This window comes from Coregonus clupeaformis, chromosome 36 (genome assembly GCF_020615455.1).
Source record: "Coregonus clupeaformis isolate EN_2021a chromosome 36, ASM2061545v1, whole genome shotgun sequence".
Classification (NCBI taxonomy): domain Eukaryota; kingdom Metazoa; phylum Chordata; class Actinopteri; order Salmoniformes; family Salmonidae; genus Coregonus; species Coregonus clupeaformis.
In genome coordinates, this window is record NC_059227.1 from 2,760,235 (window position 1) to 2,780,930 (window position 20,696).

The following is a 20,696-nucleotide window of genomic DNA, read 5'->3' on the forward strand; positions in this document are numbered from 1 at the left end:
TTTTTATGAAATTTCACTGAGGAGGATGGTCCTCCCCTTCCTCCTCTAAGGAGCCTCCACTGTCCCATGCATGTTTGGCATGTTTCTGACATTCCGCTCCAAGATGGGGTTATTTGAAATGCATCTCTTCTCCCCTGACTTGTGTCTTGTGTTTGTACTACGCAAGCTGCATGTCATAAAGGGAAACGCAGCTTAAATCACTCCCAGGCAGCAGCATTGTTGTGGTGATTGTATCAAACTAAACTCTAACAAGCTGTCAGCTCTGGTTTGATAAAGCATGCATCACTGCTGATGGGCTGGGCTGGCATCCACATGGACAGACAGGTCTCATTCATGACTTGTCAACCAGCCGTTTCCTCTCTCTCTCTCTCTCTCTCTCTCTCTCTCTCTCTCTCTCTCTCTCTCTCTCTCTCTCTCTCTCTCTATGCTTCCTATCCCTCCACGTTTGGTTTGAGCAGTTTTTCCTTCCAGCATCAACCTGAGACACAGGTCCTGTGATGCAGCATAGGCATGCAGATAGATAGGGAGGGAAGAGCACTGCACATTGGATTGGAGATAGGGAGTCATGGAGAGAGGGGGGAAATGAGAGAAACACAGTCAATAGTGTCATACTGGCAGCTGTCCATGTATGGAAAGGGCCTAGTGTGTGTCCTCCCCTGTCTGTCTGCAGGGGTAGTGGACTGATCCTATGGGCCAGGGTCAACAAAAAGGCAAGTCAAATGGGAGCAAACAGTCAATATGGCCCTAAAGTGTTTAATTCCCTCATTTGGTATGGTGAGAGGGAGGCAATGTAGTGGTCATAATCTGAAAGCCTTTTGTGAGGCAGCAACCTGCTCACTCTCTCTCTCTCTCTCTCTCTTTCTCTCTCTCTCTCTCTCTCTCTCTCTCTCTCTCTCTCTCTCTGTCTGTCTAAAAAAGCAACAGCAACATTAAAACAAAGAGCAGTAATAATAATGTAATCGTCATTTTCAATGTAATACCAGTATCATGTAATAATGTAGCCTACCGTGGGCCTACGACCAGTATTTCAGTACCTCAACTGTTAGACAGGGAGTGCTAGTGCTTGGTGAGAAACGAGACCAGGGAAATACTGAATGAGAGAGTGTGAGAGAGTGTGAGAGAGAGAGAGAGAGAGAGAGAGAGAGAGAGAGAGAGAGAGAGAGAGAGAGAGAGATGATAGAAAAATTAGACTGAGTAAGAGAGAGACGTGAATCAAACTAGCAACGAGACTGCTCATTTAAACTGTATGAAAGGCAGATGGAATGCGCTCTCGGGAGCGTCTTTCTCTGCCTCTCGTGGTAAACTTTGGACTCTGTGTGGGGACTCGTTGACCGTGACAGGTTGTAAAGAAGGAATTCCATCACTATTTTTAAAGTCACACGCGGATCTGGGGGTGTGGAGGGCTCGAGCACAGACCATTTGGCTCGTGGAACACCACATTGAAAGTGATTTAGGCTATGTGGATTGTTTTACCGCTCTACCTGCTTGCAGTGCCCGAGTATACCCAAAACATTTGGACACAACACGGTCCGTGCGGTCGCGCTCATTGGTACGGGATTACTTTGATTTCAAATTATATTTTCTGTCAATTTCCCTCAGTGGAAAAGCCTACGGCAACACTTTCTAATCCGACTGCCTGGAACAATTCTTTGTTTTAACTAATCATTTTCTCTGTGCCTAAAGCTATTGTTTATGGTGACCACTTGTGAGCCAGGCATGTCAATATGGGCGAGTAACATCGATGGCGAAATGACATCGAGGATTTAACAGCTGTCACCGTAGCCACTGAAATCATATCCTGCAAATTTTGGCAGGTGGATATCAGCCTACTTCTTTTCACTGACCCTTTTCAACAGACGGGTTCATTGGATATAGCACAGGGATCTTCCATATTCCCTAAAATAAATAATAGGATTTTGAACTGCATACAGTTTATTGGGATTGAGTCATGGATTACAACACTTGCATTGTCCTTTCTTCGTGTGTTCCGGAAGCTTAGACCGCATTATTTGCGAACAGATTTGGCGATTTTAATTTGCATTTAACAATGAGATTTAAAATCCGTTTGGGGAAGTAATTTTTGGTTAAGTCTTCTGTTCTGCATTCTCTACATTACTTACAACACCCAAACATGACAAGCACCGGACCTGTTATCGTGTTTGAGTGGCTGAAGACCCTCCAGCTCTCTCAGTATGTGGAGTCCTTCGTGGATAACGGCTACGATGATCTGGAAGTTTGCAAACAAATTGGGGACCCCGACCTGGATGCTATCGGTGTCTACATACCGCACCACCGGCAACGGATCCACGACGCGGTGCAAAGGCTGAAAGACGAGGATAAGGAAACGGCGGCGGGGCTGTATTTTACGCTTGAGCCGATGCCCCCCGCGTCCGAAATGTATGCCAGCCATCTGGTGGACCAGTACGAGTCCAAACTGCGGTCTTCCAAGTCTTGGACCGAACCGAACAGTGACCGGGTGGGGAGAAATGGGGGCGCGTATCTGGGCGCACAGAGGAACCTGACGCTTGGCAAGCGGAGGGAGTTGGTGATTTACCCCAAACTGAAGCTGAAGATCATGATTAGAGATAAACTAATCAAAGATGGAGTCAACCTCGCCAGGCCGCCGTACTCAAACAAGGTAAGATCACTATCAAGGCTACCTCTTACTGGAAAGCTTTATAGCCAATGCATAACAACCTTATACCCAATCTCATGCCATGTAAAGGATCATCAATCAACCAAAGCATTTTGAATCAGAGCAAGATGCTACTCATGAAATACATGTCGGGTTGGATATCATAGATATGGGCAATTCCATGGTAACATAATTGCCCTGAGACTCAGATTTTGTACCAGTATGCCAAACAAAAACCATTGATTTCAAAGTTTAACAAACCCATACAACTCTATGCACATAGACTACTTTTAACAATTTACACTGAACATTTGACAAAAACACTGGAAGAACTCTCCCTCGGTTTTTTATGTGACCACTCGAATTAAGATTAAAATATGTCTGCAGAAAGAATGGGGTGTCAGCAATGACCAATGTTCCATCTAATTTTCGTCACTGAGCAAATTTCAAGTCTGCTGAGAGCAAACTTGAATGTTGTGAAAATTCTGTGCAACTTCCATCGAGTTTACTGTGAACACTGAGGCTGTACCCGCTTTAATTTACAGTTTTAACAGTGGCCATGTAGGCTACTGTGGCTATTTCATCATAATGTAGGCCTACCAGAGTGTCCTACCATCAAAACCAATGGAGAAAATGTATCACATAACATTTTAACAAAGAAATAGCTGTTATATTATTCAGCCTACAGTAGCAGCCAATGTGTGGTGTTCAATGTAGGCCTACATTCCTTGAGAAAAAGAAAACACATGCAGGGCTTAACATAAACCTGTTTATCCACTTGTCCTTCAGACAAGGAGGTGACTGAAAATGTTGTTGTGTTGTTTGATGCAAGATACCACTTTACCAAATAAAATACATTATTATTCCCATACCATTATTACAGAGAATCAGACAAATTATGCTACCCTATGCCTATTGGCTACTTTGCTTATTCAAGCCTGTCTCAAAATACAACACTGCCCATTTAAGACCAAAAAAAGCTCTTTACCTGACTTGCTTTTCAAAGATGTCTAGAAATGTACATGTTTTGTGCTCTTGTAGGAAGCAATCACTCCCCTATTGCTGACTACAAATGATCTGTACAGTGAGGGAAAAAGGTATTTGATCGCCTGCTGATTTTGTACGTTTGCCCACTGACAAAGACATTATCAGTCTATAATTTTAATGGTAGGTTTATTTGAACAGTGAGAGACAGAATAACAACAACAAAAATCCAGAAAAACGAATGTCAAAAATGTTATAAATTGATTTGCATTTTAATGAGGGAAATAAGTATTTGACCCCTCTGCAAAACATGACTTAGTACTTGGTGGCAAAACCCTTGTTGGCAATCACAGAGGTCAGACGTTTCTTGTAGTTGGCCACCAGGTTTGCACACATCTCAGGAGGGATTTTGTCCCACTCCTCTTTGCAGATCTTCTCCAAGTCATTAAGGTTTCGAGGCTGACGTTTGGCAACTCGAACCTTCAGCTCCCTCCACAGATTTTCTATGGGATTAAGGTCTGGAGACTGGCTAGGCCACTCCAGGACCTTCATGTGCTTCTTCTTGAGCCACTCCTTTGTTGCCTTGGCCGTGTGTTTTGGGTCATTGTCATGCTGGAATACCCATCCACGACCCATTTTCAATGCCCTGGCTGAGGGAAGGAGGTACTCACCCAAGATTTGACGGTACATGGCCCCGTCCATCGTCCCTTTGATGCGGTGAAGTTGTCCTGTCCCCTTAGCAGAAATAACACCCCCAAAGCATAATGTTTCCACCTCCATGTTTGACGGTGGGGATGGTGTTCTTGGGGTCATAGGCAGCATTCCTCCTCCTCCAAACACGGCGAGTTGAGTTGATGCCAAAGAGCTCGACTTTGGTCTCATCTGACCTCAACACTTTCACTCAGTTCTCCTCTGAATCATTCAGATGTTAATTGGCAAACTTCAGACGGGCCTGTATATGTGCTTTCTTGAGCAGGGGGACCTTGCGGGTGCTGCAGGATTTCAGTCCTTCACGGCGTAGTGTGTTACCAATTGTTTTCTTGGTGACTATGGTCCAAGCTGCCTTGAGATCATTGACAAGATCCTCCCGTGTAGTTCTGGGCTGATTCCTCACCGTTCTCATGATCATTGCAACTCCACGAGTTGAGATCTTGCATGGAGCCCCAGGCCGAGGGAGATTGACAGGTCTTTTGTGTTTCTTCCATTTGCGAATAATCGCACCAACTGTTGTCACCTTTTCACCAAGCTGCTTGGCAATGGTCTTGTAGCCCATTCCAGCCTTGTGTAGGTCTACAATCTTGTCCCTGACATCCTTGGAGAGCTCTTTGGTCTTGGCCATGGTGGAGAGTTTGGAATCTGATTGATTGATTGCTTCTGTGGACAGGTGTCTTTTATACAGGTAACAAACTGAGATTAGGAGCACTCCCTTTAAGAGTGTGCTCCTAATCTCAGCTCGTTACCTGTATAAAAGACACCTGGGAGCCAGAAATCTTTCTGATTGAGAGGGGGTCAAATACTTATTTCCCTCATTAAAATGCAAATCAATTTATAACATTTTTGACATGCGTTTTTCTGGATTTTTTTGTTGTTATTCTGTCTCTCACTGTTCAAATAAACCTACCATTAAAATTATAGACTGATCATGTCTTTGTCAGTGGGCAAACGTACAAAATCAGCAGGGGATCAACTACTTTTTTCCCTCACTGTACATGGACATGCCCATATGCATCTCAGATTAAGTGGTTATTGATCAGAGGCTGAGCCATTACTGTATGTCATGACTCAGGAGAGACCTGTCTGGCCCTATTTTCCCCTGGAGTTGTGTGAGTTAGTGAAGGCTGCTTTGGTAATGGCTGGCTGCTGTGGATCAATGACCAGGAAGAGGAGGAGCCTTCATTCACTCTCTGATTTCCTGTATAGAGAGAGAGAGGGACAGACTTGTACTCGGTTGATTGATTCACACTCACCCGTCTAGTGTACACTGTCCAGCCCTCAGACCCCAGACCTCTTTGAGGAATTGGTGGATTAACCTGCGACATGCCCATATTGGCCCAGGCCATTTGAGTTGATTAATGTGTGTCGTCAATGATTAGCAGCAGTTTAAATGGAGGGTGTCCAGCTGCTGGTTTTCTGCTGGAGCTCATGTGTGGAGGCAGATTGAGAGCATCTTTATATCAGATCACTGGCTCTACATCAGATGCTCAGCCTGCTGAGGGCTTACTCAATGACCACTTTGTTAGTAGAGAGAGAGAGAGACACACACACACACACAGCTTTTGTTAACATAGCGTGCAATGTCGTGCAATGTACATTTCATTTTTTTAATTAGATGACAAATGTCAACCATTCCTGAAGAGATCAGTGTTTTATTCTACAGAGCATTTCAGAGGATTATCCTATGCACATGTTATTTGGAGGCTTTCCATTTGAATGTATTATTGAACCTTGATATTTTACAGTGAACATGCAGACTTTATTTGGGATTTATCTGGGATCAAATTTCAATAAGTCTAGAGACTGTTAATTTAGGTGTTTTGTCAGCACTTCTTCCGCCTCGTTGTACCATTATCATGTTCTCATAAATGGGAATCCCACAGAGATTTGGGATTTTTCTGGGATTATGGGCTAACATCGTGCTGAAACAAAGTGTTGGCTCCAGAGGGTTAAACTATCCCTCCCTTTAAAGGTTGTATTTATTTAGAGCTAAACCTTCAACATTTAAGCTTTGGAGTAGAATGAAAGGTTCAAGGTCTTTGTGTGTGTGTGTGTGTGTGTGTGTGTGTACACAGGATTTGTGTGTGAAACCCTGCAGTAGAATGTGACCCAGACCAGTGCTTTTCTCCTCAGAAGCGAGTTAATTGTGAGGAGCTCTCAGTGATGGAACTGTGACCAGCTGGCCTCTGATTGGTCAATGAAGTGTTCTCCTTTCTCTGCCCTTGAGACGAGACGAGACGTCTACTCCACTGGAGACGGAGATGGTAGTGGGGGAAATACACCAGAGCTACTGACAGTTGACAAGATGTCTGTCTCAACAAGGCTTACACAGTACATCAGCATAGATAAGCCAATATGGGTTGTGTAGAAGGGGCAGTGTCTGTTCAGCTGTTTGCACTGTTTCTCAGTTTGTTTGTGTGCTAATGTATAGACACAGTACTTCCGCCGGCATAACTCAGTGATGATCCTCTGAAGTGTTGTTGACTGCCACGTCCTTGTGAGGCTATAGGACCAAAAGCCGATGCTTCACTACAAGTACTCTACTGGGAGACATAAATACCCATGATCCTTATCTAGACCACAGGGAGCCCTTGTCTAGGAGAGAGAAACGGGTTATCATTGCTCCTGGATGTAAACACATCTCCTATGATTGCACTGTTCTAGATCTCTCATTGGGGAACAATACCAGCAGTAAAGATGGTGTTTGGCATGTAATTGATGTGTGCAGTACAGCCATATGGCTTGCTAATAGCTACTTAGATAATACACTTATACTAGTCCTTTCAAATTCTTCTTTGAATTTTCCTAACTGAGAAGAGACTTTGACACCATGAACGAAAAAATATTTTTGAAAACAGGAAAACCAATAAACTGAAATGATATTTTCTTTCTATCGGTGCCTGAGGTTAGGGAGGCCTACAATTAGATTTGTGTTGCTTTTTTTGGGGAGAGCTGCAGCAGTAATCAGAGATTTGGAGCGCCATGGCTCGTCCCCTCGCTGTGTTGTGGTGACACTGTTGCCATTCCAGAGCATGGAGGCTGAGGAGACAGAAGGAGGGAGGGTAGTATGCTCTCTGTATCCAGTCTATGCTATCTACAAGATGCTATATCTAACCATATTGAACGACATACCCAGCGTAACTCTGCCCCTAAAACGCAAAGAGATTTGTGGTCAAATCATTTTGTGGTCAAATCATCCACTTTCAGTTACAATAACGTCCACAATTTGACCGTCCATGAATGTCCGTGTTGTAGGGCATTAGATATAGCAGCCCCAGTCCTATCTTCCACCAGAATACAGTCTCTCTCCTCTATAAGCTCTGTGTCTGTGTGGTTAGGAAGTGGAAGCAGAACACAGGGAGATGCCCCCATTGTTTGGCTGCAGGCTAGTGCTGTGTTTTGGATTTCCAATTTCCGCCCACTGAATACCACTGGAAGGCAAGTGTCCAGCATTGTCCTGGTGGGATGGTGATAAAACCATTGGGTGTCATGCAGAGAGGAGGATTGTAAATAGATAGCACATTGTTTTTGCTGCTCAAACAGGAACAGGGCTGGAATCAGTGAGTGGAAAAAGGATTGGGCTGCTGAACTGATCTTAGGTCAGTTTAATGGTTTAATTAAAATTTAGGAAGGGTAAGCTGTTCTTAGATCAGGGGCAACTTTACATAATTTGTTCAAACCTGAGAGCAGTTGATTCAGTATGGAGGGAGTTCATGTGAGGCTTGTGGCTGAAATGCTCCTTGCCAATCTGAGATCGTCACCTTACATACTTCACTCTCACCTCGCTTCCTTTCTTAGTTCTCTAACTATAATGAATATCCCAGCTTCCTTGCCTTTCAGGAAATTAGCTTTCTGTTAGAAATGGCCTCTAGTTGGCCTAATGAGAACATGACAACGGTCCACCTCAGTACCCCTGGATTGTGGCTATAGAAACTCCTTCGGCTAGACTGGAGTACTGCCAAGCCTTAGTGTGAAAAGGCGGGCTTGTTTATAGGGGCTTAACTTCCAGAATGTTTCAGATATTAGTATGGTGGTCATAACAATGTAATACTCATGTGTTATAGTATAGTACTAGCTAAAATAATATAAATTTCTATATTACAATTTTATAGCATGCATCATCCATAACATTGTTCCCCACTGAATATAGCCCCAGGTAAACAACACCTCCTAACCATCTCTCTGCTTTCGCACAAAGACGAGACGTTACGCTCAGTTTTTACATAATAAAGAGCTTTTTCATTATTGATACTGCAGGCAGCAGAGTAATTTGGTTAAAGAAGTTCATTTAGCCTATATTTCTGCCAGCATTTTGTGTTCTCCATGTTGCACTGCACTGTATGGGCTGACTTGCCTCCACGAGATGGGAAGAGGAGGCCCATCAGAACAAAAACGGCTCTGGTGTTTGCCATGGTTTCTGCTTTACCCTTTAAAGGTGTAATCAACAACTGGCTCGTAAAAAGGAAGTCATAAAATGTCAAGGACGGCCCTTATGGTCTTGAGTCAGGGAGAGAAAGTAAATTAGTGAGGTGAAGTGCAGTCATTGTTTATGTAAAGGATAGAGGAGGGGGAAGGAGAGGATGTAAGGTCATAGAGGGATGGACCATACTCATTCCTTTCAGACAAAACACACTCAAATTGCTTTACTCCCAGTCTCCTTTAAACTACCACTTAAAGGCTGCTTAATATAGCCTGGTCCCAGATCTGTTACATGTACATTTACGTCATTTAGCAGACGCTCTTATCCAGAGCGTTAGTGCTATCTTGACAACTCCTATGGTCATTGTAATTTCATCGACTATAGGAGTTTGCGATACAGCACAAACAGACTTGGTACCAGGCTTGGTACCATGTGTAATAAACACCAGCACTTGAGTACCTGAATAACATCTGGGTGTGTTGTGGCTAGGTCGCTAGCTAGCTCCCTGATCTTTGACCACTAGTGGGTTTGACCTGCTTGTCAAACACTAGCTGAGCTGGGTGATCCTGATCAGAGTTGACAAGAGGAAACAGACCATACAGTACTACAGCCCCTCTGAGTCTCAATGGTTATAGCTCCTGTACACTATCAGAATGTAACATTATCATTTTGGGTAATGTGGCCTCCGGACTGTGAGCTCAGTGCTGTACAGAATGTGAAGGAACTGGAGAAATACTCCCAAAATCAGATATGCATGCACCCTCAGTCTTGTGAATTCATTGACGTTTTCTGGAAAGTGAAGGAGTAGCCTGCTACGTATTTTCTCCATTGAGAATGGTGTGTGTGATTGTTTTATCAGAGCACCACAGGACATTTTAATGGCTGGCTTTCTGTCCAAGCGGCCCACAGACAGACAGAGATGACCCCCCTTCTCCAGGGAACAAGTGAAAATGTGGGAAAAGCAGTGTAACACTGTATGCAGCTGGCCTTCTCATTTCACTGGGATGTTCTCCCCCTGTGCTCTTTCTTTCTCACATGATCGAGTGGCTTTTAAGCAGCTTTAGTCATACTTGAATTCTTGGTTATGTGAAGCTGTGGGTGTACATAGACAGAAACACAGTGTAAATGCCTCAAATGCTCTATTTAATAATTGACTTAGACATTTACAGTTACAGTATATCATGGCATATTTGCTGTGAAGTTGAAGCCACAGTATAGACTCTGCTGTCTAATTCTATACTGGCAAGATATAGGTCCATCACATGGCACGTCCATCACATGGCACATCCATATCACTTACAGAGATATGCCGTCATGGCAACACCTTTAAATAAAGCTGCCAGTCTATGTTGTCGACGGCCACTGCAGTCTTTTCTTTTTCCACTGCGTTCTGCAGAAGAGGTCCTGATGACACATGAATGCCAGATATATTATCAGATACATTATCAGAGCCATTCTGGTAGTACTGAGATGGCTTCAGCAGCCTTCAGACTGGCTGTTTGCATGAACATACTGCATCATGGTCTGTGGTATGCATCTAGAGCAAGGATTCCCAAACAATTTTGCTTCGTGACCCCCAATTGAGGTGTCTTTTGAGTCGAGACCCACCATAAGGATTGAGCCGTGAAAAAACATACACAGGCCTAAGAATAAGTAAAAAATATAATCTTGGCAGCGGAGAGAAAAAGTCTTAGTTTTAAAGCTAATTTCCTACAATTCTACACATTATGGAGCTTAAATAAAATGTTTGCAGTTTTAAAGCAACATTTTCTGCAATTCTATACATTGTGCCATGGAGCTTAAATAAAATGTTGCAGTTTTAAAGCAACATTTCCTGTAATTCTATGCATTTTGACATGGCTAATGCTTTGTTCTTATGCTTAAATATTATAACAACAAAATCTATTCCTAACTATCTCAAGGTTTCACAAATTAGTTGAAAATACATGAATCTGTACATTCACACTAAAAATGTCTTTATACACTCTACTGAATTGCTAAATTGCTAAAGCGTGTGTATACAATAGGCCTAAATTGAAAGGTCAGGAGGTCATGGGGCTGTTCATGTCAGGAGGTCATGGAGCAGTATTATAATCCATGATTTCCATAACAGTGGTTATTGTGCTTTTTCAGGAAGCGGCTGTAAAATGCCTGAAAAGGGAATAACAGATTGGAATGACAGGCAGGATAATCCATGCATAACCTACACTATGAGGTGAAGGCTCTACTGTCCCCAGGTGTTTCTATTAGAGCCTGTGGTATCCGAGAGAGAGAGAGAGAGAGAGCGAGAGAGAGAGAGAGAGAGAGAGAGAGAGCGAGAGAGAGAGAGAGAGAGAGAGAGAGAGACGAGAGAGATAGATAGAGAGAGATAGAGAGAGAGAGAGAGAGAGAGAGAGAGAGAGAGAGAGAGAGAGAGAGAGAGAGAGAGAGAATCTTTGCTCACAGGCAGCCGTAAACACGTATTTATTGTGACTCTGCTCCAGTGTCAAAACCAATAAATATCCAGCTAGGTTTATGTCCAGAGGTTGGATAGCAGCAGATTGATTCAGTAAACGTTGCTGAATATGAATCATAAGTGGCTTTGATATATACAGCACTACAGCTTCAACACCATAATGAACACCATAATGAATCAATCCTGTTCTGCAACGTGGATGGGAAAGCAAATGAAGCAATCAAGTGCCCCTGTAGGATAGAGAGTGACAACAGCAACTGTCTGTGTCAGGAACCAGATTGCACACATCCCGATCGCCTGTAGATCACAGTCGGGTTGATTACAGAGGAGATCGTTATAGAAATCTATTCTGTAGCCAATGATTGGAGCTTACAGAAAATCACTTAGTGTACAATCAAAACACACAGTCATTGTGGTTATAGCACATAGTCATGCACCGGGGACCCTGGCACGGCACAATTTGCCATGGAGACGATTGTGAGTAAAGATTAGTTACCGTGTTTGTCGTGCTGCATGTAACCTGGTATTAGGGGGTTAAGTGGCAGAGTCCAGGTTGAGATTATTGCATATTATTGCATAATTCTGGCAAAGATGCATAATATTGCGCACAGTACCGACCTACAAGGTATAGCCTAGTCCTGATAATGTGTTCTTTCAGAAGGCCTATTCTTTGAAAATTGCAATATAGTTCTCAAATGAGTCCAATCTTCAGGAATCAAATGTCTTAAGAGGTCGATCCAATATTAATAATGGTTTTCTATGAAGGTAAGTGGTGCATGCGCTATATGCCTGTGAGCATGTTTTGACTGCATACCCATGAAATATTGCCCCTCTTTTTCATAGTCAAGACTCTGCTCTTATAAAACGTGACAGAGCACATTCTCCAGCGTGTTTTCCCAGCCCCTTGTCTCCCCAGTCCCCACGGTCTCTGTGTCAATTCGATGGTGTAATCTATTCCCTATGAAGATACTGTTAAACAAGGGGGATGAGGGATGATGGTGCTTCCTCCAGAGCACGGGCCCAGCCTGCAGCATCATAAATCAGCAGTAATAAAGCAAAATAGACAGGATATGATGTCTGGATGACCTTTCCCTGGTCCCTGGAAGGATGCCATGGGTGTTCAGGTAGTTAGCATCACCACCAGGGTGTTAAACTACCAACAGCAGTCTGACTGACACAGTGACACTATTAGCCTTCCCTGTTTAAGCCACATCTAAGACAGCATGAGACATCTGAGTCATTTAACAGAATGATGAGAGGGGTAGGCCTAATCTGCATACCTACAAACTGCCCCAAAAACGGTCATTTATTTTGACCTACTGTATGTCAGAATGGTCCCATGGGTCACAGGGTGAGAGTGAGTAATTGTGTAAGCGATAGTGAGAGAGGGAGAGAAAGAGAGAGAGGGGACCTTGATTATCCTGTCTGAAGGTAATATAAGGGCAGGGGTAAGGAAGACTCCTGAGTGGCGCAGTGGTCTAAGGCACTGCATCGCAGTGCTAACTGTGCTACTAGAGATCCTGGTTCGAATCCAGGCTCTGTCGCAGCCGGCTGTGACCGGGAGACTCATGGGCGGTGCACAATTGGCCCAGCGTCGTCCAGGGTACGGGAGGGAATGGCCGGCAGGGATGTAGCTCAGTTGATAGAGCATGGCGTTTGCAACGCCAGGGTTGTGGGTTCGATTCCCACGGGGGGCCAGTATAAAAAAAAAATGTATTCACTAACTGTAAGTCGCTCTGGATAAGAGTGTCTGCTAAATGACTAAAATGTAAATGAAAGAACACAGCTCTGCCATAGAACCCTCTCTCCTCTCTAATTGGTCCATTTCCAAGGTCCCGTGTAACTCAGTTGGTAGAGCATGGCGTTTGCAACGCCAGGGTTGTGGGTTCGTTTCCCATGGGGGACCAGTATGGAAAAAAAATAATATTATGCACTCACCAACTGTAAATGCATCAGGGCAGGGCTGTGTTGAGAGGCTTTGATCATGGGGACCACATGGGTGTTGATGTGCCTCTGTACCTGGCTGAGTGGCTTTGTAGTGGCTGTGCCTGGCAGGAATTAACCAGTACTAAACCACACCGTGTCTGTCTGTGGCTTAGGCTATGTCCCTCAGGTTCTACATACCTGGCTGGCTCCAAACCTTCATTAGCCTAAACAACCAGTTAGTACATTCCTCTGATACACACAGACATGAGTATATCGCACATTATGTTTTTATATAAATATACCACAGGCATTTGATGTGTTTTGTGGTTTGCCACTGTAAGCGTTTATCAAACATTTATGGGTTTGTCAGGAAGAGTAAATGCTGGTGTGTGTGTGTGTGTTTGTGTGTGCACGCATGTGCATGTGCGTGTGTGCGTACGTGTGTGTGTGTGTGTGTAGCACACTGCACAGCTTGCTATGCCACAGAGCTGATGCTAATTATGTCAAGTGCATAAAATGTGCCTGTTTAATGCATGCTGCAAAGACATTTTCCTCCGAGGCGTCCTGGTAGTGAAAGCCAATTAGGCTTGTATCAGTGCTGATAGATCATATACCCTAGTTAACTGATGTAATATGCATCCCTTTGATGCATCCCTTTTGATTAGCCTTTAAACAAAACTTAATTGTCAAATGGATTGTGCCACTGGGGATGGAGAGAGAGATGGAGAGCGTAGAACGCAGATGTATCTGTTATGATGGTGAGCTCATCAGGCTTATGCTGTGGCTGTGATTGGAGAGTCTGGGGTTTAACCAATCAGATGCCATCGTTAGCAGTGCCAGTGAGGGCATGCTCAGTATGAAACGTCAGCGTTCACTGGAGTAATTGTTTCTGTGTGCCCTCTCTAAATGTTACAGTTAATTGTTAAATTCATTAAGTAGACCTACTAATTGCCCACTACTGTGCTTTATGGGAAGGGGAGGCAGCAAAGCTCAACTAAGTTCACATGGTTTATTTAGTGGCCTGGAGCCAGGAAATCATATTTGAGGCTTTTAAATCCATGGAATTTTCTGTCCAAATGGCTGACCGACTGTTAATATTCGGCAGTAGACAGGCCATTATTATGCTACGTCAATGCTAAATGGTTTACATGCTAGAGCAATGATTACCAACTCCAGTCCTCGAGTAACCCCAACAGCACACATGTTTGATTTAGCCCCGGACAAACTCACCTGATTCAACTCATTGAGGAATTGATGATTAGTTGACAAGTTGAATCAGGTGTGCTTGTCCGGGGGCTACAACAAAAATGTGTACTTTTGGGGGTACCATAGGACTGGAGTTGGGAAACACTGTGCTAGAGGGTTGAAGGATTCTCACGTACTCGTGTGGCTATTTGAGGTCATTGGTGGAGATTGAGACGTGGACTGTGGAGTTTTGTGCCGTCTGATCTGCCAGAGTTGAACCACAAAACCACCATTTTGTGTCAGCAGATCTTTGTTGCAAGACAGTGCCAAACCACCCTTTGTGTATTTTAATAGCTCTTGGGATTTGTTCTAAGGGGAGGAATTCTCTCAAGCTTAATGTGGAAATGTGTAGAAGGCTCCTACCTTTCTTCTCCTCTGATTCCAAGGCTCTTTTCTGACATGCTGGGTTGGGCCTGTCTGTCTCTGTACTCTCTCAGTTAAGGCCTTCCCACATTGTACGTCGAATTCAGTCTTTTATGTTTATTACATGTCACACTGTGTGACGTGACCTCATTTCAATCTTGATACAACCTGGCCATATTCTACGATTTGCTTCAGTTTTGACGTCACATTCTGCACCTATGATGTGTGTAAAATACTTTTTTGAATGTTCTACTGATTATAATGAGCTAATGCTAAGCTATTTGCCAGCTATGTGTGGCGCCATGTTTGTTGACATTATACAATGCATTCTGGGTGTCACGTAAATGTCTGTCAGACCAAAGATGGGTCCCCTGTAGCTCAGTTGGTAGAGCATGGCGCTTGCAACGCCAGGGTTGTGGGTTCGTTTCCCACGGGGGGGCCAGTATGAAAAATGTATGCACTCACTAACTGTAAGTCGCTCTGGATAAGAGCATCTGCTAAATGACTAAAATGTAAAATAATGAGGTGAAGGGTAAACTTCCGGAAGTGAATGATCGTAGACAACACACCCCCTTCAACATGCATACTGCAAACAGACCAAACTCATCTTGTCTCCTCTTATTATCTTTGGTCGACGCGAAGAAACAAACATGGCGGCGCGCACAAACTACCCATTGTCGGATTACTTTAGATTTCTAGAAAGTGTTTTACTCAATTATTTCGATCAATGGTGAGCTCACCTGTGAAGTGAGGATATATAAATAGTAATTGCTATTAGCTAATTAATATTGTGGTTTCTGACAGCCGAGAGTTATCTAAATATGACCGCTTGTGTTACGTCAATCTTTCCTCAGTTAGCGCTAGGACTAATGTAGCCTACATTTTCCGATTTGGATGATTGTGTATGCTGTCGCTACTTCTGTGAATGTCTGAACATTGCATCCAAAAAATAAACTGGTCACATTCAGGACATAACTTTGTAAGGACTGTGTTTGTGCAAAATGTTTCTGTGAAAAAACTGTGTGGCTAGCTCAAATGCTGACTGTTACGTCAATCGAAACTGGACGTTCTAAATAAGCGTTCTAATCACACCAGTTTGAGCGTAAACTGCAGGGACCACTGTAGAAGGATCACACCCGTTTGTTGGTACGTGTGAAAAGGTTAATCTGTGTCTGCCTCTTCAAGGTTGTGTTTGTCTGCCTTAAATGTGAACAATATATTAAATTACATTGGCAAACAATCTATGCTTCATAGTTCTAGACACTGAATAATTATTTGAGGTGCATTATCTCATGTAAGAAGTTATGAAGCATATATTGAATTGAGAGAGCAGGTAAAAACAATGTAATGTTGCTATGTGGCTACTCATAAAAAATGTAGATGGCGGAAGAACAAGTGTTGTCATTATATACCGTTTACTGACAAAACAGAATGTTGGGGTTAAGAATATTTTTCCTCAAATTCGAAACACCTGTTTAATTTGAAAAGAGAGACAGGAATAAAAGCCTTTTATCATGTCACTTTCTCAAAAACAAGGGACAAAACAAGAATAAAAGCTTATCCGGTCCCTTTCTCTTTCATTGATGGGTTTAAATCCCTCTATGCACTAATATATTGTGCCAATATGAAAATAAATGCCTGTCATTGGGCCTTTCCCTGCTGCATGGTGCTGTAAATATGATCCTTTGTCACACTGTGGAGGCTTAAGGAAGTATCCTCCCTCCTGTCCTGTACCGTTGGTCAGACTCCGACTCTGAGGCCAGATGAAAACAGGCTGTCACTCCCAGAACAATAGACTGTTAGGCTGCTCCTCCCAAATCCCCCACAGTTCCACTCTCTGTCCACTCCATTTATAGAACATTTGCATGCGAGAGAGGGGCCACAAACCCCCCTAAACACCCAACCTGTCACACACCTCCCCACTCCACCCTCTCCCAGTGGCCAAAGCCAAAGTCCCAGACTAGGGGCCAGCTCAGCACAGGAAACACCAGCTGGCACCAGTACTGAGTCTGAGGAGGGCTATAGAGAAAGAGAGAGAGAGAGGGAGGCAGGCAGAGATCTGTAATGGGCTGTGTTTGGGAAATACAGTACAATGTAGCAGGGAGCATGTTAAAGGGCTTGTGTGATTATGCAGGAAGACACGTTTCATTGTCATGCATGAATCCCACTGCTTAGCTTATGTCTATTATTATGTAAAGCATGCATATTTACTCTCTACTCCGAATGGAGATTCCACTTTTGGCTTTGAGTGGATGGGGCTCTGTAGCAGGAGAGAGGAGCACATGACTGTAAACACATTGACACTACTTCCTCCCTTGTCCTCCTTATCACTAGACTGTTTTAGCACACACACACAGGCACACACACACACACACACACACAGGCACAAACACACACACACACACACAAATACTCTAACCAAACAACAAACAATACATTACACCACTTCCAATTGTTAAGGACGTTCCAACACATTTCTCAAGATTGTTTATTCAAATCTTTATTCAAAATGAAACTACAGCCTTGTGTGTCATGCATGTATGATCATACATCTTGGCAAAACCACAATACAGAACAGCACACATGTGTAGCTGAAGGGCCCTCATTGTTGATTACCACAAGGCTGCTGCTGTCTCCAGTCCCAATCAGAGTATTGATGATCAACTCTCTTCACAAGGAAATAGTTCGCATCCCAAATGGCGCCCTATCCCCTATGTAGTACACTACTTTTGACCAAAACCTTATGGGCCTTGCTCAAAAGTAGTGCACTACATAGAGAATAGGGTGGTACTATTTGGGACATATCCATACTGTAGAGAGAGAGGGCTTTAGTTACCCACAGTAACACTCAACTTTGTGATTCCATTGTGAGTACATTAGAATAAGATTGTCCACTTATTCTTATTTGAATCAACAGTTCCTGCTTTTCCTTCCAACACTCTTTTAACCTCTAACACAGTGGTATTCAAACTTTTCAGCTGGACCTCATTTTCCCCCCCCAGAATTTCTCGCGACCCCACCACAAATCTAATGACACAACCTTAAAATAGGTAAATCTGGATTTTTACATCAACAAATAATCTTCAATTCATTGCATTTTCATTTAGCAAAATTTTGGCGACCCCGACTTTGAATACCACTGCTCTAACAGCTTTTGTTATCTCAAAATGTCCCAGTGTCCTCCTGGATACAGTGGAGCCCAGTGTTTTCACTGTAGGCCCTTAGTGTGTCTGTCTCACCATGTTCCATGTTGTGCCAACTCTGAGGAGTCTGGAGTGGGCTTTAGCCTACATGATGTGCATCAAATGCTAATGATGCATGAGAACATAGATGTGGAGTTTACCCCCACATCACCTAATGTAATCTACTTAGAGTCCTCTGTAACCTGCTATAACAGTGTCTTTCTGGAAGTTGGTCCCTGTGCATACAGCTTTTTGTTACAACTTTTAAACTTTTCTGTCATATCAATTAACTGATCACACAATCATACTGAAGACATAGTTAGAAGAAACCTACATACGACGACTCAGAAGGACTGACTTTTGACAACCTCAGTTCATCAGTGGTCTTTGTCTCTGTGTGTCTCGTTAAGGAAATCAGTCTCTCGTTAGGTCCAGCTGCTGATTGGGAGACCACAGAGAGACCATGTGGGTTCCTGCTAGGAGTAAACCCTATTTTACTACATCCTGGTATTGATGCACTGACCAGTTTGGATTTTTACTTTACCTTACATACCGGTATTTCAATGTTTGGTTTGTTAAATGTAATATAAATGGAATAACTGAGTCATGAAACTCGAAAGATGATGGCAATCGTCCGTTCTTACCGCCAAGTAAGAGACTGCTAACAGTTGAGAACGGCTAATTTGATAGCAAGAGCGTCGGGCACACACATATGCCTGTGAGGCAGCGCCACTGAGGTATAATAAGAACTGGAGACTGCGTCCAAGATGTCCGACCGTTGTTTTCAAGGTAATCTACTCCCGTTCGCATACGCCGATCCATGGACCGTCTATATATCCGGGTTGCATCCGGTTTATAGGACCAACATCACATGTGCACTAGCGCTCACTGAGCGCAGGGAGCAGCGCGAGCAACGACGACGTCATCACATCATCCAAAAACATGGCAGACATTGGATGAATATACCATTTTAATATCTTTGGCTCTGAGTGATAAAAGAAAAAAGAAATGGCCTCAGTGACAATAATTTGAATAATTCAATGGATGTTTTGTGCACAAAGGTGATGACTAAAGTGTCTTATTAGGAATGTTCAAATCTGATTATGTGGCCGTCTATGAAAATTGTCTTTCTGGGCTGGGCATCAGTTAAACTGCAGTACCGACGCAAAATTGTAGGAGTAGTCGAAACCGTGCTTCAAGACCGGAACCCTGGCCCCTTGGGCAGCGCTGGCGCCGAATGTACGCATGTACATTTTTGCCATGAATCTTGCCTGTGAGGCAGTGCTGGTGTCAAAAGCACCGTAGAAATCATCACAAAAGAGGCATTTTTCACAAAATAGAGGCATACAAAGACTAAACAAATGTGGTGCCCCTTGTGGCAAAAGTAAGAACTGCCGTTGAATCCATCGAGAATACTTGGTCATTACATTTACATTTTAGTCATTTAGCAGATGCTTTTATCCAGAGCGACTTACAGGAGCAATTAGGGTTAAGTGCCTTGCTGAAGGGCACATCGACAGATTCTTCACCTAGTCGGCTTGGGGATTCGAATAGAGGAGAATAATTATTCTGAGGCATACAAAGACAAAACAAATGTGTTACAGTGTGGAAATGATAACAAATGAGTGAAGGAAATGCAGAAATGTATGAAAATGCTGAAAATTATTTTGGGTTGAAGTTTGATTGAACAGTATAAAACAATCATGAGAGAAAGCCCATTAAAATCACTTAGAAATAACTTGTTGCTATACTAGGGTCATGCACATGAAGCATATTTAGAACTTGTATTATTCCCCCCCCAAAAAAAATACAGTCAAATACCGTCATAACGTCATTTAATATTTTGTTTTATTGTGATATGATATTTTGACCATATCACTCAGCCCTAGTTCCTGCCAGTGAGAGTTGTTCCCATAAATTCAGCAGTCAGCCCTCTGCCCCTCCGATGGAAACTACATTTACATTTACATTTACGTCATTTAGCAGACGCTCTTATCCAGAGCGACTTACAAATTGGTAAACTACACAGGCCCAGGATGTTAAAGACAAGCATAAGTGTGACAAAGTGAAGGCTCTTTATAGACTCTTTTGGCAGATGTGCTGTGTGTGCAGAGGGGAGAAATGGATGGGCTGGACTGTTTTTAGAGGATGGTGTCAGGATAGGTTCTTGTTAAGACAGCTGTAACATGTCACCAATGGTGTAAGGACAAACAGCAGCTGAATTCCAAATCGACCCCTAGCGCCTACTCCCTAGACACTCTTTTAGTTCTTAAACGGTCCAGGGTGTAAGCAGTACGGTGAAAATTCTACACAGCCAGAAGGTTCCAAACTCCAAACAGTCAGAAGGCAAGATGGTAGGCGCTAGGGGTCTATTTGGAATTCACTTCAGCTCTTGTAAAGTCTTCTAACTACACATCATATAATACAGGTGGGCATCCCCACAGTATCACATAGACTTCTCACATATGGTTCTCATAGCAGGGGTGAAGGTATATGTTCCATTCAGGCCTGATACGAGCTGTGTTCTGGCTCTGATAAGCCAGTCATGGAGCAGCCATAGAAACAGATGTGTTTTATGTAGCTGTAAGTGTGAGGCCCTGCGTCAGGCAGAAAGACAGACACAGAGACACACAGAGAGCGAGAGAGAGAGAGAGAGAGAGCGAGAGAGAGAGAGCAAGAGTATGAGAGCGAGAGCAAGAGAGAGAGAGGTCAAAAAACGAGGCAGCTTTTGGCGGCGGTAAAGCCTTTTTCCAATTTGGCTTCCTGAGAGGC

The 20,696-nt window shown here is 43.4% G+C and overlaps 1 protein-coding gene across 4 annotated transcripts in view; it reads left to right on the forward strand.

Moving 5' to 3' along the window:
* The first annotated feature begins 1,193 nt into the window (after positions 1 to 1,193).
* The window catches only part of LOC121552280 (SAM and SH3 domain-containing protein 1-like), a 323,777-nt gene continuing 304,274 nt past the window's right edge, over positions 1,194 to 20,696 (forward strand). For all 4 annotated transcript variants that reach the window (XM_045211224.1, XM_045211225.1, XM_045211230.1 and 1 more), the window contains exon 1: positions 1,194 to 2,638. In XM_045211224.1, the coding sequence (XP_045067159.1) occupies positions 2,132 to 2,638 (507 nt within the window). In that variant the 5' untranslated portion in view covers positions 1,194 to 2,131. The remainder of the gene's footprint in view (positions 2,639 to 20,696) is intronic.